The sequence below is a fragment of the Perognathus longimembris genome, chromosome 3 (assembly GCF_023159225.1).
Source record: "Perognathus longimembris pacificus isolate PPM17 chromosome 3, ASM2315922v1, whole genome shotgun sequence".
Classification (NCBI taxonomy): domain Eukaryota; kingdom Metazoa; phylum Chordata; class Mammalia; order Rodentia; family Heteromyidae; genus Perognathus; species Perognathus longimembris.
Window position 1 is genome coordinate 150,020 of NC_063163.1, and position 22,818 is coordinate 172,837.

The 22,818-nt window shown below is 44.3% G+C and overlaps 1 protein-coding gene and 1 non-coding gene across 5 annotated transcripts; one reads left to right on the forward strand and one right to left on the reverse strand.

Moving 5' to 3' along the window:
* Window positions 1-2,185: 2,185 nt before the first annotated feature.
* Window positions 2,186-17,621, reverse strand: Upf3a (UPF3A regulator of nonsense mediated mRNA decay). 4 transcript variants are annotated; one of them, XM_048341027.1, is made up of 8 exons: window positions 17,379-17,621; window positions 16,688-16,794; window positions 15,190-15,296; window positions 11,339-11,437; window positions 11,112-11,222; window positions 6,477-6,532; window positions 6,244-6,387; window positions 2,186-3,096 (listed from the first exon to the last, which is right to left on the reverse strand). In XM_048341027.1, the coding sequence occupies exons 1-8, from the start codon at window positions 17,583-17,585 to the stop codon at window positions 2,932-2,934; spliced, it is 996 nt and encodes a 331-aa protein (XP_048196984.1). In that variant the 5' UTR covers window positions 17,586-17,621; the 3' UTR covers window positions 2,186-2,931. The 4 variants fall into 4 exon arrangements, 3 of the variants coding, with proteins under 3 accessions (XP_048196984.1, XP_048196983.1, XP_048196985.1); XM_048341026.1 differs by having other exon boundaries at window positions 6,232-6,387; XR_007210295.1 differs by lacking the exon at window positions 6,477-6,532 and having other exon boundaries at window positions 2,959-3,096; window positions 6,232-6,387.
* On the forward strand, window positions 13,746-13,852 carry LOC125349857. The gene has a single exon (XR_007210653.1). It is a non-coding gene; the product is annotated as a U6 spliceosomal RNA (small nuclear RNA).
* Window positions 17,622-22,818: the final 5,197 nt, after the last annotated feature.

The window sequence follows — 22,818 nt, forward strand, 5'->3', positions numbered from 1 at the left end:
ACCAGGATCCAGCTTGACTTTCTTTCCCTGGCTCATGACAAAGCAGAGAAGGCTCAAGGGGCCATGACCAGAATCCCTGAAGCAGAGACCAGGAATGCAGGGCCAATTCTTCCAGGGAACACTGTGCTCAGAGAATGAAGTCTGGGCATATGGGAAAGCAGGGGCTATCCCTGGAGCCTGAGAACTGAAGTGGTACAACAGGAAAAGTCAAGTAGTCCAGAAGAGATGACTGACAACCTCCCCAGTGCTAGAGATCCTGTAGTCACCCATGTCACCAGAAGCACTTGTACAGCCAGAGATGTAGCACAGAGCTAAAGCCCAAGTTTCATAGTCAGAAAAATCTTTTCTTGGTGAAAAGTTTGTTATCTAAGGAGGAAGAGGCAGCTTCCAGGCTTACTTCCAGGTTTGGTGGGGTGCAAGAATGCTTTAGAAAAGCCAGATACCAGTGGCTCAGTGGCCTATAATCCTAGCTGCTCAGGAGGATGAGATCTGAGGATCACAGTTCAAAACCAGCATGGGTAGGCAAGTCTCTGAGACACTTACCTCCAATAAAAGACAAAGAGGGCTGGGGATATAGCCTAGTGGCAAGAGTGCCTGCCTCGGATACACGAGGCCCTAGGTTCGATTCCCCAGCACCACATATACAGAAAACGGCCAGAAGCGGCGCTGTGGCTCAAGTGGCAGAGTGCTAGCCTTGAGTGGGAAGAAGCCAGGGATAGTGCTCAGGCCCTGAGTCCAAGGCCGAGGACTGGCCAAAAAAAAAAAAAAAAAAAAAAAAGACAAAGATGTCAGTGGAGCTGTGGCTCAAGTGGTAGAGTGCTACCCCTGAGTAAACAAAAACTCAACTGCACCCAGGTCTCAAAGTCAAGCTCTAGGATGGCCCCCTCACCCCCACCCAGACAAAGCTCTAGAAGACACAGACCTTTAAAATGTGAGGCTAGGCCTGGGAATGTGGCTTAGGGGTAGAGTGCTTGCCTAGCATGCATGAAGCCCTAGGTTTGATTCATCAATACCATACAAACAGAAAAGGCCAGAGTAATATTGTGGCTCAAGTGGCAAAGCACTAGCCTTGAACAAAAAAGAAGTTCAGGGACAGTGCCCAGGTCCTGAGTTCAAGCCCCAGGACTGGCCAAAAAAAAGTGAGGCTAGGTCAGATGAGACCTACATAGTCAGAGTATAACTCTAGACCTCTATAGTCATGCAAGTTATTCTTGCTTGATTTAATAAAATATTTGATTGGCAGAAGCAGCTATGCAACTGTAAAAGCACAGATGTACACTCCTGGTGCAGACTGGTGGTGAGGATAGGCCTAGATGATCCTGAGTGCCAACCGGTCCTCCCCATTCTGCTTCTGCCTGTTCTCTCTGCTGTCTCCACAGAAGAATGTGCCCACTGGCTGCCCTTCCTCCCTCTTGTCTTGAGTGAATCCTTTCCCCTATGCTGGCTCGTCTTCATTCCTTTCAGAAAACCTGGTGGACTTGGTGTGAGTGTTGTGCTTCTGATCTCCATCTAGAGGATATCTCAATGTTTCAGGAACTTTCCCAAGTCCCTCTTTATCACAGCCATCCAGTGACCAGTGGCTTGACAGGAATACCCATGTGAGTTACTCATTATGTTTTCCTCTAGGCTCCACACACGGACTGTGGAAGCTGGGTTCACCACTGCACTGCTGCACCTGGCAGCAGTGGTCACATAACAAATACACTACAACCCCCTGAAAAGATGAACAAATTGTAATGTCAGAAATGTAATAACTATGATTCTAAGGCACTATACATAATCTTTTAAATAATCGTCCAAAATACAGATGAACTAAATGAGATATTCCTAGGGGCCCAAACACATGTGCTATATGATGCAGCCCTGTCAGCTTGACTTCTGCTCCAAACATTGCCAAGTTCACTAAGGCTTAATTATGCCAGACAAATTTAAACATGTACGTAAATATTAATGAACAGCAAATAAGTAACTGTTGGGTTCTCTTGGTTCTTGAAGTCTTTGCCTACTTGATCTACAGGCACAAGTGCTTACACTCCATCTGGGGCTTGTCCATATGGGCATTAGGGGAGATAGTGAGGACTCCATGCCAGAGACGGCATCAGGTGAGAGAGTGAGGACTCCATGCCAGAGACGGCATTGATAAGACAGTGAGGACTCCATGCCAGAGACAGCATTGATAAGACAGTGAGGACTCCATGCCAGAGATGGCATCAGATGATGCTGTACTATAAAAATGACACAAAAAACACTGAAAAAACCTCAAGGCTAAAAGATCATGGAAGTGATGATAGAGTGAGAGGCAGGAGCCCTGGGTTGGGCAAGCTTGACTGTGTGTTCCAGATGGGATAGTTGGGGGTGGCAAGGGGCCTTATCTGCCCTTTACACCAATAAGCTCACCCCATGGAGTCATCCTATGAGCTGGCAAAGGGAAAGAAAGAGACAAGACCAGCAGAAAGCAGGCCCACAGAGAAGTATCATAGCACTTAAGAACTGGCTAGCCCTGAAAGAGTTTGAAACCTACAATTCTAGATAATTGAATTTTTAAATAATAGATAAACTGTAGGAGGACTAGAAGAGCAAATGGTTTAAAAAAAATCTCAAAACAGAGGAAAACTACCTGTAATAACTATGCAGGGAGAAAGACTGGGAGAGCAGACACAGGGATCTCAGTGCAGATGAGGAACTGGGAGAGGAAAGTCTAAGGGGTAAAAGAAGAGTTCAGACAGGCAACAGTTGAACAGTAACAGAAATTTCTTAATTTAAAGGTAGATGTGACTGTACATTCAACATTTATAAAGAAGGTGTGACTGATGGGAAACAAATAAGTGCTAACATATCCTGGCAACACGTCCATAGTCCAAGTCTAAAGTGAGGTTTACACATTCATTGATGTTGTGACTTTGTGATGAAGGCCGTAGAAACAAGGCATGCTCACTTCTCCCTGGGCACCTCCAGCTGGCTCTCTAAGGGCTTGACGTTCAAGGTTGAACAGGGGGTATACATTTCCTGTTTTTCATCTCCAGTACCAATTTCTTCACTTCTTTGTTTTGGTTTCTCTGTGGTTGGTTCCTCTCCCTTTTCTGGTTTCTTAAGAAGCTGAGAAATTATAAAGTTGGTAAAATATTACTCAAGAGCATGTTATAAAAATTTCTTGCTAAATAGTTAAAACCATAGGCTTAAATGTTTGAATAACAAAATAATTTAAGCTTTAAGTTCAAAAACCAGTTTTTTTGATATGCAGTTAATCAATGAAACATTTATATGCTTATATTTATATGTTTATATTTTTCATTATATGAAAAAGTATGTAGGTCTATTAATGTTATGGTTATGGTATTTATAGAAATAATAGAGCATTACAAAATAAAATGTGCACTATCATATGGTTTTCACTTACATGTCAGTCTCCTCACATACAATGTGTAATGGGGCTAAACTCTGAGAAACAATCAGGTGATTTCATCCCTGTGCCAATGTGAGTATCTTTACACAGTTATTAGGGGAGGTAATCTCACATCCCTGTTGACAGTTCACAAGTCCATGTGTTGGGTGCTTGATCCTCAGCTGCTGGTGATGTTTGGAGGAAATAGGCCACTGGGGTGGGTCCTTGGAGGCTGTACCTTGATCTGGCTCTTTCCTGAATTCCCTTCCATTTTCCATGAGTAGATTTGTAGCCTTTGTCACATGCTCTGACCACCAAGATTTTTTAAAAAGTATGACACCTTTAATTCAAGAATTTAGCATGCTGTCCAAGGGGTCAGAGTTTCTAAGGAAGTACTATGATATATGTATGTATGTATGTATTTTAAATTTTATTTATTTATTTATTTATTTATTTTTGCCAGTCCTGGGCCTTGGACTCAGGGTCTGAGCACTGTCCCTGGTTTCTTTGTGCTCAAGGCTAGTACTCTGCCACTTGAGCCACAGCACCACTTCTGGCCATTTTCTATATATGTGGTGCTGGGGAATCGAACCCAGGGCTTCATGTATACGAGGCAAGCACTCTTGCCACTAGGCCATATTCCCAGCCCCATATTTTACATTTTAGAACAAACAAAAAGCAGTATTCTGGTGACACTATGATGTTCTGCCTCCTGACAGGTCCAGAACCAATAGCCAAAGACTGAAATCTCTGAAACAGTAAGGCTAAAAGAAATCCTTTTATCATTTAAGTTGCTTTTCTCAAGTATATTGTTCACAGCCCTGCAAAAGTAATACAGCTGGGCATGTGTGACTTCATGTATGAAATCCTAGCTACTTAGGAGGCTAAGATCTGAGGATTGTGGCTTGAAGCCAGCCAGGGAAGGAAAGTCTATAAGATTTCTATCTCCACTAAACTAAAAAAAAAAAAGACAGGGGCTGGGAATATGGCCGAGTGGTAGAGTGCTCCTTGTATACATGAAGCCCTGTGTTCAATTCCTCAGCACCACATATATGGAAAAAGCCAGAAGTAGTGCTGTGGCTTAAGTGTTAAAGAGTGCTAGCCTTGAGCAAAAAGAAGTCAGGGACAGTGCTCAGGCCTTGAGTTCAAGCTCCAAGACCGGCAAAAAAAAAAAAAAAAAAAAAAAAAAGACAGAAGTGGAGCTGTGGCTCAAGTGGTAGAGTGCTTGCCTTGACCACAAAAGCTCAGGGACAGTGCCTTGGCCCAGAGTTTAAGCCCTAGCACTGGCAAAAAAATAACAAAAACAAAAGTAACAAATACAGTGGTTATATGGCTGCACAGGCACACAAACACACTGAAGCCATCTGAGGACATTCTGCAACATGTGTACTGGTTCATCTTCAAGAGGTAGAACTGAATTTTATCTGTGGATTCTAGGTTCCCCAGAATAAGTATTACTTTTGTAAGAAGGAAAAAAAAAACTTTTAAAAAGTGTACACTCTTTTAGCTGAGATTATAGAGGTTTCAACGATCTTTTTAAAGAACTTGCAGTAGAATGCTGTTGACAAAAATGATTTTGAGAATTAAAGCATTAGACAATGTGTTGGTCAATATTTACAAACCTGTGGCCATAAGATTTACAAAATGTATTCCAATTTTTTCCTGGTTATGACATGAGTTGAAACCCTCTGTTCCTCTGCCTCCCAAATGCTAGAATTACAGGCTTGAACCACTGTGCTTGGCTCAGAGTCAAATTCCTAACATGACAAAGACCTTCCCATAACATTCGGGTCCCATTTCATTATCTTTCTTCCAGGAGACTGTGTTACAGGAAATAAAAATTGTGCTATGGAGAGTAATGTTTGTCTACTACATAAGCATGGGCAAACAAAGCACTATCCCTATGTCCTTACAGTCTTGGTTGGGTTTCTCAACAATGCTATGAAAATTTACAACAATGTATATCTGCACCCAAATTCTGATTCAAGTCAGTGAAAAAGAACTACTGTGGGTGGTGCTTGGGGTCCCATGCTATACTGTCTCTTTGTGACCTACTTTTATCTTTCAAGTAGGATTGAGCCACATTGTTGGACTCTTACCCCATAGTCTCCAAGAAATATATTTTTCACAAATACCCCTTCAGGAGCTATGAGTAAAATCCCTTCAACCCATGTGAATGAATGGTCAGCCACAGGGGAAGCTTGGTAGGCATAAAATATAAGACTAGTGCCTCCAAAGAATGCTGAGTCCCAGAAATGGAGCGGTACATAAAAAGGCTGAGCTGGTGATTACAGTCAGGAGAATAGTAGTATACTACCTGGAAGTAGTATACTCACTGCACATTATCAGGCTGCAGCCGCTCTGCCTGTGCCTTCCACTGACATTGGTCTACAGAGCTTGTGCAAGGAATGCCTAGAGCCCTGGAGAATATAGTCTGAAAACTACTTTTATAGAACTTTAAAAAAATAACAATGATAATAAAAGATTATGAAAATAGAAAAAATATTTTTTAAATTCGAAAGAGTTAAAATACCTAAAAGGCATAAGGAATACAGCAGAACTACTTTTTTTTTTTGTTGGTTGTGGGGCTTGAACTCTGGGCCTGGGCACTGTCCCTGAGCTCTTCAGTTCAAGGCTAGAGCTCTACCACTTGATCCACAGCGCCATGTCCAGTTTTCCGGTGGTTAATTGGAGATACAGAATCTCACAGCCTTTCCTACCCAGGCTGGCTTTGAACCGTGATCCTCAGATCTCAGCCTCCTGAGTAGCTAGGATCATAGGTGTGAGCCACCGGCACCTGGCAGAACTCCTTTGGAGAAAGGAAAAACGAAGGATTTCATTAAAATTACCTTAATCCTTACTTCTTTCTCAGCTTTCTTTTGCTTATCTGCTTCTTTTCTTTTATATCTTTCTTCTTCTCTTCTTTTTCTTTTTTCTTCCTCCCGCAAGCGTTTTTTTTCTAATTCCCTCCTCCTCCGTTCTTCTCGCTTTTCTTCTCGAATTCTCTACATGTATAGACAAATACATGGATAAATATTCTGGATGGAAATATAGGCACAAGAAGGATAGTCACCAAGTAAAAGGTCATACCTACCTGCTTTTCTAATTTTCTATTTTTGATATATTCCAAAAGAGGCGTGGTTCTTCTAGCTAAAACACAAAGAATATAATGTACAAAGAATAACTTTTTTTTCACTTTTTTTTTTTTTGATCAGTCGTGGGGCTTGAACTCTGGACCTGGGCACTGGTCCCTGAGCTCTTCAGCTCAAGGTTAGCGCTCTACCACTGGAGCCACAGCACCACTTCCCAAGAATAACTTCTAAAATGAGGTATTTGTTTATTTATCTATCTATTTACTGTCAATTGTAGGGCTTGAAATCAGGGCCCCAGTGCTGTCCCTGAGCTCTTCACTCAAGGCTAGTGCTCTACTACTTTGAGCCACAGCTCGACTTCCCATTTTTGAGTGGTTAATTGGAAGTCTCACAGAGACTTTTCTGCCTAGGCTGGCTTCAAACCACAATCCTCAGCTCTTAGCCTCCTGAGTAGTTAGGATTACAAGCGTGAACCACCAGGGCCTGGCAAGATTTATTTTTAAATACTTGCTTTCATTTTAATCTTTAAAATCATTAGAAGACTTTTTTATATTTATGCAAACTTATACAGAACATATACTGTGTGAGGGGAGCGTTAGCCCATTACTATAATTTAATTAATTTTTGGTGGCATCAATAATTTTGTATCTTGTAAAGGGTAGTGAGATCCTTGTACACAGAATATGAACAACCATATAATACTAACTCAACAAGAGTAATAACCACTATCACCTAGAGCATACTTCGACAGACAGGCTGAATGTTTCACATTTGTTACCTCATAAAAACCTACTTAGCTCAGGAAGGTGATAAGTTGCTGAGGCTACTGGTACCAAGTTTTACAGCTGTCCTCAGGTGTGTCTGCTCCAAAGACCCTGAATAACAACCACAGCAGAGTTTCTGCCAATATAAGCTTGCTACAATTCCATTTAACCCTTACTCCTTAGACTCGTTTCTGAGACTTCAATGAAGGCCAGAAGCTAAGTGGAAAGAAAAGGGCAACTGCTATGAACTGCTTGATAAAGATTATAGCTGGGCAACAGTGGCTCACACCTGTAATCTTAAGTACTTAGGAGGCTGAGATCTGAAGATCATAGTTCAAAGCCAGCCTGAGCAGGAAAAGTCCATGAGACTCCTATATCCAATTAACCAGCAGAAAACCAGAAGTATCAACGTGGCAGTCTAGCCTTGGGCTGAAGAGCTCCAGGATAGCATCCAGGCCCAGAGTGCAAACCCCATGACCAACCAGAGAGAGAGAGAGAGAGAGAGAGAGAGAGAGAGAGAGAGAGAGAGAGACAGAGAGAGAGAGAGACAGAGAGACAGAGAGAGAGCGAGAGCAAGAGCGAGAGAGTGCAATTCTCATGTAATGGGAAGAAGCAGGAACCAGAGAAACAGGCTCCATAGTCCAGCCTATAATGAAGAAAATGCTAACCTAAGAGCTAGTGAACTTGAGTCCCTGGCACTTCACTGAGCCACATTTAACTAGTACCACCTGTGCAGAAAGTACTACGAAAGGTGCTGAAGCTGTCAGACAGGGACTAAGCCCTCCACAGGAATGCAGCAAATGGTTTGTCTCAAAACCATCCTGTAGAGGCCAGGACTCTGGCCTAGTGGTAGAGTGCTTGCCTAACATGGGTTCAATTCCTCAGTACTACATACACAGGAAAGGCTGGAAGTGGCGCTGTGGCTCAAGTGGTAGAGTGCTAGCCTTCAGCAAAAAGGGCTGAAGGACAGTGCCCTGGCCCTGAGTTTAAGTCCCAGGACTGGAAAAAACAAACAAACAAACAAAATCCCTTAGTGACAGACCCTACCCAAAGGAATACTTAAATGGAGTAAGACACAGGAGAGGACAAGAGGTCAGTTTTGAAAAGATTATCTAAATTGTTTGTGCTGGGGCTGAGAATGTAGCCCTAGTGGTAGAGCGCTTGCCTAGCATGTATGAAGCCCTGGGTTCAATTCCTCAGTACCACATAAACAGAAAAAGCTGGAAGTTGTGCTGTGGCTCAAGTGGTAGAGTGCTAGTGTTAAGCACAAAGAGGCGCAGGGGCAGTGCCCAGGACCTGACTTCAAGCCCCAGGACTGGCAATAAACAAACAAACTAATAAACAAATACAGGGGCTAGGAATGTGGCATAGCGGTAGAGTACTTGCCTAGCATGCATTTAGCCCTGGGTTCGATTCCTCAGCACCACATAAACAGAAAAAGCTGCAAGTGGCACTGTGGCTCAAGAGGTAGAGTGCTAGCCTTGAGCAAAAAGAAGCCAAGGACGGTGCTCAGGCTCTGAGTCCAAGCCCCAGGACTGGCAAAACAAACAAATAAATAAATTGATTTTGCTAACTCTTCTTAAGTTTGATATGCTCCTGACACTATTTCTCTCCATCTTCCCCAAGTCCACCATCAATTAATCTGTATAAACTAAATCACTAGCATCTTTAGTGCTTTCTCTCCCCTATCTCCTGCAACCAATCCATCCATTGGAAGTCTACTCAACTTCCAAAACAAATGCTGCATCTGTTGGTCTAGTACGAGCAACTTACTCTGGGAGGGAGCATGAACCTCGCAGCCATGGTCGGCTTCTTCTCATGGCATTCACTATCAAACAGATGTAGCGATGACATAACAAATGAATGGTCCCATGTCACTCCCTGGCAGGAATCCTGACCCCCTATGTCCAGACACTAAGCCAATACTAGTGTTCCCCATCCTGCTCTGACCATGTAAACTTACTTGCTACTCCTACAAAACTCCAGCTTCTGGACTGCTTATTTTTGCCAGTCCTGGGCCTTGAACTCAGGGCCTGAGCACTGTCCCTAGCTTCTTTTTGCTCAAGGATAGCACTCTGCCACTTGGGCCATAGCGCCACTTCTGGCCATTTTCTATATATGTGGTGCTGAGGAATTGAACCCAGGGCCTCATGTATACGCGGCAAGCACCCTTGCCACTAGGCCATGTTCCCAGCCCTGGCCTGCTTATTTATTTAACAAATACTTGTTCCAAAACTTCTCAATCCTGTGACTACAACGATGAAAACATGGTTCTGTTGGACGAAGTGAGGAGATGAACCACTGTCAACAGTGTGACTGTCATGTCACTACCTCCTGATGGATGAGTAGGATCCAGCTTATAGAGTCTTGTGGCAGTTGAGCATGGGACAAATAGAGAGGGGAGACACCATGTGGGACAAAGGCATCATGCCTGATGGTGAATAAAGATGCTCTACATTTAAGCAGGGGAGTTTTGGAGACTGCAACAGGACACAAAAATTTCTCAAAGACACCACTTTTAGGGAAAGAGAAAAGGCTGGATTCAGACAAGATCTAGCACATTCAAGGTGATTTTGCTATAGACCAAAGGTTGGATTCAAACCAGATTCTGTGGTACAGCTAGGTCTTTCTATATGTTGCTTTGTTTTGCAACTTTGGGGATTGATATTCTTTTGAATGGCAGTAAGGTGGCTTTTTTTTTTCTTTTCTTTTTTTCCTCCTCCTAGTCCTGGGGCTTGAACTCAGGGACTGGGCACTGTCTCTGGGCTTCTTTTACTCAAGGCTGCCACTTGAATCATAGTTCCACTTCTGGCTTTTTCTGTTTATGTGGTACTGAGGAATCGAACCCAGGGCTTCACTATTGCTAGGCAAGCACTCTACCACTAAGCCACCTTCCCTGCACAGAAGGTGGCTTCTTTTTTTTTTTTTTTGGGCCAGTCCTGGGCCTTGAACTCAGGGCCTGAGCACTGTCCCTGGCTTCCTTTTGCTCAAGGCTAGCACTCTGCCACTAGAGCCACAGCGCCACTTCTGGCCGTTTTCTGTATATGTGGTGCTGGGGAATCGAACCCAGTGCCTCATGTATACGAGGCAAGCGCTCTTGCCACTAGGCCATATCCCCAGCCCAGAAGGTGGCTTCTTATGTGAAGAAAGCAGCTCATCTCTATGGTGTCCTGATACCCACAACTGCTCCTTCCAAACCCCTCCTGACACCAGAAAGCACACATACGTGTCGTGTCATCGGAAGCACTGATGAAAGAAAGTGATCACTAAAAACCTAAGGCTTTACCATCAACAAAGATTTTCAGAAGTACTTTCCCAAGCTGACACCCTTGTCAAAACTAGAAAATACATTTCTGCCAAGCCTGCAACACGCCTATAATCCTACTTACTCAGAATGCTGAGATCTGAGGATCATGGTTCAAAGCTGGCCCAGGCAGAAGAGTACCCACGAGACTCTCATCTTCAATATACCACTCAAAAACCAGAAGTGGTGTTGTAGCTTAAAGTGCCAGGCCCTGACTTCAAGCCCCATAACCAAAACCAAAAATAAACAAATAGGGGCTGGGAATATGGCCTAGTGGTAAATGCTCGCCTCATGTACATGAGGCCCTGGGTTCAATTCCCCAGCACCACATATACAGAAAATGGCCAGAAGTGGCGCTGTGGCTCAAGTGGCAGAGTGATAGCCTTGAGCAAAAAGAAGCCAGGGACACTGCTCAGGCCCTGAGTTCAAGCCCCAGAACTGGCAAAAAAACAAAACAAAGCAAAACAAAAATAAATTAATTAATTTAAAAAATAAAAAGGAAAATTAAGCTCATATTCTATAACCAAGCATCTCAGTAAGGAAAACAGAAAAATATGAGAAAAACAGACCAATAAGTTCTCTTGTTTTTGCCTCTATCTCCCCTAGAAGTGTCTCTGGATTGGCACTGGTCTTCTCTTCCTCCACACTGTAAGTTTCCAAAAACTGCTTATAATCTGGATCTGTAAGTTTGAAAAAGAAAAAAAAATAAACATATTCTTCCCCAACTACATGAGTAGAATATTTGATCAGGACATTAAATCTGGTGGTTCTTAATCCAGCAGGGAAAAAGGCTCACCATCTTCGATGCTTCCAGTCTTGGTATCCTTTTTCTTCAGCTTCTTTTTGGCTATCTTTTGGAAAGGAGCAAACTCCACCACTGCAGGATACTCCAGTCCTTGAACCAAGACATATTCCAAACACCATTCTGAAACTCTATTATGTTCACTTGGAAAATAAGATCTAACTTACTAAAGGACGAAGCATGATGGCGAGAAAACAAACTATAGGAGGAGTAATGTTTATTAAATAAAATGACCTCTCATGAAGTTATAACATGCCTGAACACACTCAAAACATCAAACTGCTGACTTTACAGGGGTAAAATTTACACCTCAATAGGCTCAAACAATTTATCAAAGGAATACTTGCAGTTACACTTAAATATTTTTAATTTTAAAAAGTTAATGCTATTATCAACCTATTATATATGTTCAAGGAAATGACTGTGCTTAAAACAACAAGTAAAACTGGGAAGGGTATATCTCATGCTTCTTACAATATCTGTTTCAAATAAAAAGGTGGGGAATGCTTTTGTTGTTATACTAGGGAGGAAACACACAGAGAATGTTCACTGTGACAATCTATTATACACTTGATCAGTGCATGGAATATTTCTACCTCAGTGACAAACCCACTGAGTAGTCATTTTCAATAGTTGGGTTATTCTGACAATTTTCATCTAGAATATATTTTGTAGTTAACTTCAACTATCTAGAATAAAGTTGAGAATGAGAAAGAAAAAGGCACTGTGTTGGCAGAGACAATGCCAGTACATGATAAATAGGTAAATACCAAGTACATGGAAGATGACAGTCCCTCATTCCAAAAACTTACTACAAAAATTCAAACAATGCAGACACGGAAATATATATACCAACGGAATATAACAGAGGGTCCAGAAAGGGCCTTTCATAAATGGCCAAATGATTTTCAGCAAAGTGTCAGGTCTGGGCTGGGAATGTGGCTAAGCGGTAGAGTGCTTGCCAAGCATGCATGAAGTCCTGGGTTCAAGTCCTCAGTATTATATAAACAGAAAGAGCCAGAAATGGCTCTGTGGCTCAAGTGGTACAATACTATCCTTGAGCAAAAAGAAGCTCTGGAACAGTGCCCAGGCACTGAGTTCAAGTCCAGGACTGGCAAAAAAACAAAAACAACCACACACACACATAAAATGTCAGGGCCATTCAGCAGGGAACTATATTTCAAACGAACTGTGCTGAGAAAACTGTACATCTCTAATACTGGAGGAGGTTGTATCTTTATTAACAACACAAAAAAATCAATTAAAAATGGGTCAAACCTGTACATAAAGAACTATAAACTCTTAGAAAAACAAGAACAAGGGAAAGCCCTATAACTTTAGATTTGCCAATTATTTCATAGATATAACAACAACCTTTATTATGTCAAGATAACTCCTGGGCATCAAAAGATACAACTACGGAGCTGGGAATGTGGCCTAGTGCTAGAGTGCTTGCCTAGCATACACGAAGCCCTGGGTTCGATTCCTCAGCTCCACATATACATACAGAAAAACAAACAAACCTGGAAGTGGCAGTGTGGCTCAAGTGGTAGAATGCTAGCCTTGAGCAAAAAGAAGCTAGGGACAGTGCTCAGGCCCTGAGTTCAAGCCCAGGATTGGGAAAAAAAAAAACAAAAAAAGCACAACTACAGCCAGGCTTGGTGCTTAAGCCTGTAATCCTAGCTACTCAGGAAGCTGAGATCTAAGGATTACAGTTCAAAGCCAGCCTGGGAAGGAAAAGCCTTGAGACTCTTATCTCCAATTAACCACCAGAAAAATGGAAGTGGTGCTGTGGTTCAAATGGTAGAGAGCTAACCTTGAGCTGAAGACCTCAGGGACAGCGCTCAGGCCCAGAGTTCAAGCCTCATGAGACACACACACACACACACACACACACACACACACACACGACACAACTACGGTGAGTGTAGTGACAAATGCTCACTAATCCCAGCTACTCAGGAGATAGAGGCAGGAGGATTTAAAGTTGCAAGCCAGCCCAGGCAAATTTAGCAAGAACCTATCTCAAACACAAATAAAAAATAAAAGGTCTAAGGATATAGCTAAGGTGGCAACCTATGGATTCACAAATCATACATCTGAATAGAGCTCAATATCCAGTATATGAGGCATTCCTGTAACTCAACAATGAGAAAATAAACAACTCTATTAAGAAACAGACAAGTGGGCTGGGGGTATAGCCTAATGGCAAGAGTGCCTGCCTCGGATACACGAGGCCCTAGGTTCGATTCCCCAGCACCACATATACAGAAAACGGCCAGAAGCGGCGCTGTGGCTCAAGTGGCGGAGTGCTAGCCTTGAGCGGGAAGAAGCCAGGGACAGTGCTCAGGCCCTGAGTCCAAGGCCCAGGACTGGCCAAAAAAAGAAAAGAAACAGACAAGTGCTTGCTTTGGCTGCACATATACTAAAGTTGGAACAATACAGAAAAGATTAGCATGGCCCCTGAGCAAGGATGACACACAAGTTTGCGAAGTGTTCCATAAAAAAAGAAAAGGACAAGGACAAGGTTCTGGTAGCTCATGCCTGTAATCCTAGCTACTTAGGAGGCTGAGATCTAAGGATTGTAGTTCAAAGCTAGCCCCAGCAGAAAAGTCACCATGAGAACCTTTCTCCAATTAACCACTCAAAAATCACAACTGGAACTGTGGCACAAAGTGGAAGGGCTCAGGGACAGTGCCCAGGCCCTGGAAATAAGAAAAAATGAAAAAAGATAAATGTAAGTATATTTATAACATAAGGTAAATATAAAATGAGTTTGCATCATATAACAGAATACTATTCAGCAGGGGCTGGGGATATGGCCTAGTGGCAAGAGTGCTTGCCTCGTATACATGAGGCCCTGGGTTCGATTCCCCAGCACCACATATACAGAAAACAGCCAGAAGTGGCGCTGTGGCTCAAGTGGCAGAGTGCTAGCCTTGAGCAAAAAGAAGCCAGGGACAGTGCTCAGGCCCTGAGTCCATGCCCCAGGACTGGCAAAAAAAAAAAAAAAAAAAAAAAAAAAAAGAATACTATTCAGCACTAAAAAGGAAGGAAATGCTTTAATATGCTACAACATAGATGAACCTGGAAGACATGCTAAATGCAGTAAGGTAGGCACAAAGACAAATATGTGTGACTCCACTAGAATAAGGTGTACATAATAGTCAACTTCATATTATAGAAATAGAAAGTAGAATGGAATTATCAGAGCTGGAAGAAGAGAATGGGGAGTTAAGTGTTTAATCAGTACTGGTTTAGCTTTTCAAGATGCACTCAATGCTCATGATCTCAATCACTTCCGTAACATTACCAAGAAGTGTTTTACCTTGAAGAGTATTCCGTACTTCAGAAGTGTAGATACAAGTGTTGAGAAAATTTCTATCAATCATGGGTAAAATAGTTCAGGTTTAGAACACAAAAAAGTTTGCTTATTCAGAAAACTCATTCTGAAAAAAATAATCACATTCCAAAATGATGCAACACTCTTGTTATCACACAGAATCTATGGAAACCTAAAATATGTCTAAGAACTTGTCCTGCCTGGAGTTTAAACTCAGGGCCTGGGCACTATCCCTGAGCTTCTTTTCTCACAGCTGGTACTCTGACACTTGAGCCACAGCTCCACTTCCAGCTTTTTTGGTAGTTTATTGGTGAAAAGAGTTTCATGTTTCCTGCCCAATCTGGCTCTGAACTGTGATTCTCAGATCTCACCTCCTGAGTAGCTAGGATTACAGGCATGAGCCACAGGCACCTGACTAGAGCTTCTTAGATGAAACTCACAAATATTCTAGCATAACTTCATTAGAGACTGTGATAAAGAAATTAATAACTAGTAATCTAACCTTTATTGCCAATGAAGATATATCCATCAAAACGATCTCTGAACAGAAGGATGTCATCAGGATTTCTAAAATTAATGTATGCTCTTGAGTAGAGATGAGGATAAAGACTGAAATTTGAGATAGCAGTAAAAAATGATTAGAAAAATGTAGGGCTTTTCTTTTGCCAGTTTCCCCTTTTCTGGGTACAGCAAACTATTCCAGACAAAACATTATTGCCAAACAATCATTTCTCAGTTAATTATAACAATTTCCATATTCTTCAGCAAAAACAAAAGTTAAAAGAAACACAGGCAAACCATTACCTATAGTCTTTTTTTTTTTTTTCAAGAGACATAGTTTAGGTCAGCTTTCCCACTGGACCAAAGGCCAGATAATTCAGAGGTCATTCCTGATGCATAAGGACTAGAATGAGGCATGATTGAACTTAATTCATCTTAAGAATGCTGCCCTATGGAAGATTCTGATTTAGATCACTATCAGGTGCTTTACTTCTTACTGCATGGGTAGTTTGGGGCCTACAGGAAAAAGGAACCCTCCTCTACATCAGGAGCCATTCCTTTCACAAGCAGTAATGTTCAACACATCTCACAAAAGAAAAGCCAGGCCCAAAAAACAGGCATTTACTGAGAGTACAGTCAAAGTCCTCTTTCTGTTTCTAAACTTTAGTCATCAGAAAGTCATTCGTATCTTTTTAAAGCTGCATATATGCTTAACAATTTCTTTGAATAGACATTATTATTGGTATAATCCAAAGGAAAGTTCGTGATTGCCATGAGTGGAAAATCATAAATGAAAAATCCAAACTACTATATTCTAGCTGTATCACCTGTTCATGCCTTAGTTGAAGTCTTCCCCTTAGTAGAGGGATCAGAAAGAGCTGAGACTAGGAGATGGAAAGGATACGACCCAGTGAGGGGCTGGAGGAGGATAACAGCCAGGACCAGGCTGCCGGGGACCGCCATTACAGTTACCGGAGGCCTTATTTGCTCGTCCCCAGCACAAATACACCCGGAGACATGTGTATGCCTGACTCACTCGGGCTTTCTTTATACAATTAGTTATAACAGGTGGGGGGCTGGGACTATGGCCTAGCGGTAGAGCTCTTGCCTCCTATACATGCAGCCCTGGGTTCGATTCCCCAGCACCACATCTATAGAAAACGGCCGGAAGTGGCGCTGGGGCTCAGGTGGCAGAGTGCTAGCCTTGAGCACAAAGAAGCCAGGGACGGTGCTCAGGCCCTGAGTGCACGCCCCAGGACTGGCCAACAAACAGGTGAAATGCTTTTTGCCAAGAAAGGAAGGAAAGGGCCACATGGAATAGGGCTAAGCCTGACGAGAACGGTGTGGCGTTCTATCTGACTCGATGCCACTGTGGATAGAAGTGCCCACGGAAAGCGGGGTGCGTGACCCCAGGGGCACCGGGGTGAGGACTTGGGGGAGACAGGGCCCTGCCGCCACGCACCACCATATCCACCTTCCAGCTCCGGCGACGCCCTCACCTGAGGTCCGCGGCGACCACCTCGAAGTAATCGTGCGCTGGCAGCGGACGCAGCAGCTCCTCCAGTCGCTCCTTGGTGAGGCCGGGGGGGAGCCGTCGGAGGACCACCTGGGGCGGCGCGGGCTCGTCACGCGCACCCCTCCCTGGAGGGGCCGAGGGAACCGCCCGCCTCCGCCGCGCCCGCCGGACCCAGGGCTCCACGGGGCCGCGGACCCCAGGCAGCGTGCAGCCGGTGCTCCGGAGCGGGCGTCACCACGCAGCCCCGCCCACGAGGAGGCCCCGCCTCTGGGATAGCCCCGACGTCCCCGGCCCCGCCCACTCCTCCCGAGGTTGGCCCCAAGTCGCTCCAGGCCGGCCCCGCCCCCGCAGCCCCGGCCCCGCCCCTGCAGCCCCGGCCCCGCCCCCGCAGCCCCGGCCCCGCCCCCCGCCGCCCCGGCCCCGTCCTCCCCTCCCGCCCGCTTCACCGAGCTCCTCAAGTCGCTCCAGGCCGGCCCCGCCCCCCGCAGCCCCGGCCCCGCCCCCGCAGCCCAGGCCCCGCCCCCCGCCGCCCCGGCCCCGTCCTCCCCTCCCGCCCGCTCCACCGAGCTCCTCAAGGCTCTCCCGGCCCGCCGCCGCTCCACAGCTCTGGCCGGCCCCGCCCCACCTGTTTTGGTTAGCCTCACCGCGCGAAGTATTCCCGCCCGATCCCCCACCTTGCTCAAAGTCGTCCTCTTCTCCTCGCGAGGTTTGCCGGCTCCGCCTCCACTACCGGACGACGAGAGGGGCGGTGTATCAGGTTCCCGCCGCAGCGACTCACGGGGCGACTGAACCTCCGCCGCCAGCAGCTTCTCCCTTCCGCTAGGGCCCCGCGTGGGAACCGTCGTGCCTAAGCTGCCACTCCGCTCCTTCTCGGAGCGCATCTCGTAGCAGCTCCCCGGCCCACCCGCAGTGGCCCGCACGGGCACAAAACCTCGCGAGAACTCGGCCGCCCTGCCCCGCCCTCGCCCTGCGGTGTCCTGTCCCTTCCGGCCCGCCCCGGGGTAAGCCCAGGGGTGCCCCCGTTAGGTTCAGCCCTGGCGGAGAGGTGCGGAGGCTGCCCCGCGCCGCGGTTGGGGTCCAGGTTGGAAGCTCAGGCAGGCCCTGAATAGGACTCAACCCCTATGGACTCTGAGCATCGCTTGCAGCCACTTCTTGTCCAAGAAGCTCTTGTTTCTCAGGAAAGCAGTCGGTATCAGCTCCTACCCCGAACGCCGGCATGGGTTGGCCTCCCGTGTACCTGAAAGTCGTTAAGTTCTACAAAAGGGTCACAATTCCATATATCTGGGGGCTGGGGATATGGCCTAGTGGCCAGAGTGCTTGCCTCGTATACATGAGGCCCTGGGTTCGATTCCCCAGCACCACATATACAGAAAACGGCCAGAAGCGGCGCTGTGGCTCAAGTGGCAGAGTGCTAGCCTTGAGCAAAAAGAAGCCAGGGACAGTGCTCAGGCCCTGAGTCCAAGGCCCAGGACTGGCAAAAAAAAAAAATTCCATATATCTGGTTGAGTACGATGCTTCCTGGACAATGCCACCTCCTCATTTCCCCTTTCTGTCCCATCGCACAAGTGGTGTATTGAGTACGATGACTGCATCTCACCTTTCCATTCTCTGTTCTTGTGTACTCTCATTTACATCCCCACCCCCACCAAGGGAAAAAAAACACGTTTCCATTTCCTATTTGTTTTTTTTTAATATTTATTTTATTTTTATTTATTTTTTGCCAGTCCTGGGGCTTGAACTCAGGGCCTGAGCATTGTCCCTGGCTTCTGTTTGCTCAAGGCTAGCACTCTACCGCTTGAGCCCCAGTGCCACTTCTGGCCGTTTTCTGTATATGTGGTGCTGGGGAATTGAACCCAGGGCTTCATGTATAAAGAGGCAAGCACTCTTGCCACATATGCCCAGCCCTCTCCTATTTGTTTTGATAAACAGTAATTCAGTTGTTCAGAGGAGTTACATCTTTGGATTCCTCCCCTATGTAAGCCCTCCTTGAGTCAGTTTGTGTGTATTGAGCCTTACGTGTTCATGCCTAGATGAAACTTAGATCTAGCTTCCACATATGAGAAAACATGTGCCACCTATCTCTTCTGAGTCAAGCTTAATTAAAGTTTGTTGTTGGTCCATTTCCCAGCTAACAACATAGTCTTTCCAAGGGATGAAACTCGTATGTGTGTATGTATATGTACCATGTTTTCTTGGTCCACTCATCTACTGTAGGGCATCTGGGCTGTTCTTATAACTTGGCTCTTGCGAACACTGCAGCAACGAACATGGATGTGCAAGTGTCGTTAGCATATCCTAACTTGTAATGTTTGGGTATATGTCAAAGAATATAGTAAGGCTGAATCATACGGTAGTTAACTTTTTGATGAATCTCCAAACCACCTTCCAGAATGGTTGTACTAGATTACATTCTCACCAAGAGTGCAAGAGGGTTCCTTTTTTCCCCCCACATCCTGACTTGTAACATTCTAAGTAAATGCCTAAGAGTGGCATGGCTGGATCATAGGGTAATTCTGTATTTAGTTTTTTGAGGAACCTCCAAACTACCTTCCAGAGTGGTTGTAATAGTTCACATTATTTCCACCAGCAGTGCAATAGCAGCCCCCCCCCCCCCCCCAATCCCTGCCAGTATTTGTGATTGTTCAGATTCTTGACACTGGCCAGTCTTACCGGAGCAAGATGGATGTTGTTTTGATTTGGGTATTTCCTCTGTAGCCATGGATGTTGACCATTTCCTCATGTGTTTATTGGTTTGTTTTTTTTGCCAGTTCTGGGACTTGGGACTCATGGCCCGAGCATTGTCCCTGGCTTCTTTTTGCTCAAGGCTAGCACTCTACCTCTTGAGCCACAGCGCCACTTCGAGCTTTTTCTGTTTATGTGGTGCTAAGGAATAGAACCCAAGGCTTCATGTATGCTAGGTAAGCACTCTACCACTAAGCCACATTCCCAGCCCTTAGGGGCCATTCCTACTTCTCCTGTCATTATTTGGTTCATTTGCCCATTTATTAGCTGGGTGATTGACTTGGGGGTTAGTTCCTTGAGCTCCTCCTGTAACTTTGAATATAAAGCTCTTGTTGGATGTATAGTTAGTAAAGATCTCCCAGTCTATTGGATATCTTTTTAGATTCATAACTATGTCCTTTACCATGCAGAATCTTCAGTTTGATATAATTCCATGTTGTCCATGTTCTATTTGCTGTCTCCCTGAAAATCTCTTCAAAAAAGTTTCTACCTATGCCTGTAAGTTCTAATGTTTTTCCTACTCCATCTCATAGTAATTTCGAAGTTTCAGGTCTAATGTTAAAGTTTCTGATGCACTTTGAGTTACTAGTACATGGTGACAGAGAAACAATTTTAGTTCTCTACATATGGACATCAAGTTTTCCCAACAATTATTGAAAAGGCTTTTTTCAAATGTATTGTTTTTGCTCCCTTATCAAATATCAGATGGCTGCAAGTATTTCTGGGTCTAGTCTATCCATTGGCCTTCAGACTTGTTTTTGTGCAACATTTGTCTACAATGCCCCCATTCCTATTTTTCTCACCTTATTCACATTCTCCCAGGAAGGATTTTTGGTGCCAGTATTGGCACAAAATTTCTCCTGCTGGTCCTGGGGCTTGAAATCAGGGCCTGGGCTCTGTTCCTGAGCTTTTGTGCTCCAAGCTAGTGCTCTACCATTTGAGCTACAGCTCCACAGCTTTTTGGTGATTAAATGGAGATTTCCTGCCCCAGTAGGCTTCAAACCACCATCCTCAGATCTCAGCCTCCTGAGTTGCTAAGATCACTGGCAATGAGCCAACAGGGCACATCTCAGCCTTAAATTTTTGCTTGTTAACTGGAAATTCTAGTGTCTTGGATTTTCCTGCCTATGCTGGCTTTAAATTGCAATCCTCATATCCTCTTTCTGAGTGGCTAAGTTTACAGGCTTGAGCTACCAGCACCCAGCTCCTTTGAGCTGCTAAGCACAAAAGAACCTAGAAATGAAACTGAGGCCTCAAGAGACTCATAATCTAAAAGTCTAGACTTCACAGCTCCATCTGTGCTCATCCTCAAATAGTTGGAATGTGACGTTTTATTTTTGCCAGTCCTGGGACTTGAACTCAGGGTCTGGGCACTCTTTTTGAGTTTCTTTTGTTCAAGGCTAGCACTCTACTAGTTGAGCCACTTCTGGCTTTTTTTTGCATATGTGGAACTGAGGAATCAAATCCAAGGCTTCACACATGCTAGACAAGCTCTCTACCACTAAGCCACATTCCTAGCCCCCAAATGTGACATTTTAAGTGAGCTGACTCAAAGCAATTCTCAAACAACACAATAGCAAAGTTCTCTAAAATCCCAGGTGGCCAGTTGTTGTTTATGACAAGCTGTTTATATGAGCTCACTACTTCAGCCCACTGGGTTCAGAATGACCATTTATGAACAAAAGCTCTGATGGCTTATTACCTGTGGTGAAAAGATGGTGTTGCCTGATAAAAACGTGGGCAGAATTTATTTAACTGAATGTTTTTGAAGTAAACAGAGGACATGCATCCTATATACCTTTGGGGTATAGGTACGCACCTTCCCTCTTTGGTTTCCAACCATTATTCAAGTTGAAAAATCTGATGCAGTATTTTTTAGTTCCAATGATGTTTCTAGATTGGGAAATAGGATTGAAACCTTTATCTCCCATCCACAGGAGATTCCCACGGAAACATTTTGCACCAGGGGGTTCCTTTATTAAATAAGCCAACATACTTCCAAATTACCAAGCAGAGAAAACAATTTTGTCCCCATTTTTTATTAAGTCCACAACTGTGAAGTTATGTCATTTGTCTATTATTTCCTGTTCACCTTTTGGGAACCAGGTTATTCTGTCTCTTCAGCCTTGGACTACCTCCACTCTCAGCACTGGAATTTGCTCAAAGGCCGTCCCTACATTATCTATACTTATATCTGGCACCTGACGGGTATCAAGTTTTTCGTGGATGCCTATTTCTTGTAAGGTAAACCAGGAAAATGCCTACTTAGCTACCAATAGTCAATTACTTAAGACCTTTGTAGTTATCTTCAGGTTACTGCAAGTAAAAGTTCTGAAAAATTATTTCACAAAAATAAATTTTAGAGGGCTGGGAATGTGGCTTAGTGGTAGAGTTGCTTGCCTAGCATTCATGAAGCCCTGGGTTCAATTCCTCAGTACCATATAAACAAAACAAATGAGCTGGAAGTGGTGCTGTGGCTCAAGTGCTAACCTTAAGCAGGCCCCGAGTTCAAGCTCTAGGACTGGCAAAACAAAACAAAAACATTTTTTTAGAATGATTATTCCTTAAAACCTTAATTTCAAGATTCAGCAAATGCCTCTAAAAAGCTTGATTTTATATAAAAACCATAACATAGATGACCTACTTTCCCACCTATTACCCAGCCTGTTCCAAATGTTTTATTTTACATATGCACATTTTACAGCCCAAGGCAGTAAAACACACAAAATATTAGCATGAACACAGTAACTGAACAGTTCCATCCTTGACTTACATTGGGTAGCTTTTAAAAACATACTTGTTGGGCTGGGGATATGGCCTAGTGGCAAGAGTGCTTGCCTTGTATACATGAGGCCCTGGGTTCGATTCCCCAGCACCACATATACAGAAAACAGCCAGAAGTGGCGCTGTGGCTCAAGTGGCAGAGTGCTAGCCTTGAGCAAAAGGAAGCCAGGGACAGTGCTCAGGCCCTGAGTCCAAGCTCCAGGACTGGCAAAAAAAAAAAAAAATAAATAAAAAAAAATTTACAGTTCAATATGCCTCAAATAGATTCCAAGTGGCATTTTCTAACTTAATTGAACACCCTTTCCCTCCCCCTGAAAAAACCTATCAAAACCACTTATTTTGTAATCTTCTTGGTCAGATGTGGTTCTACAGTTCTAGTGATGGTACAACTGTGGTGAGCACAATACCTGCCCTGTTGGGACAGACCATGCACGTCTTGATAATTTCTCCCTTAAGTTTTTCTCTGGTAATTTGTCACGGCAACAAGAAAGCAAACTGAAATTATGCCCTGCACTACTGGTTGCAAGGGACCATCACAGGTTCGGGACTTAATTTTGACTGTTCAAACAATGGTTTTTTTCCCCTGGC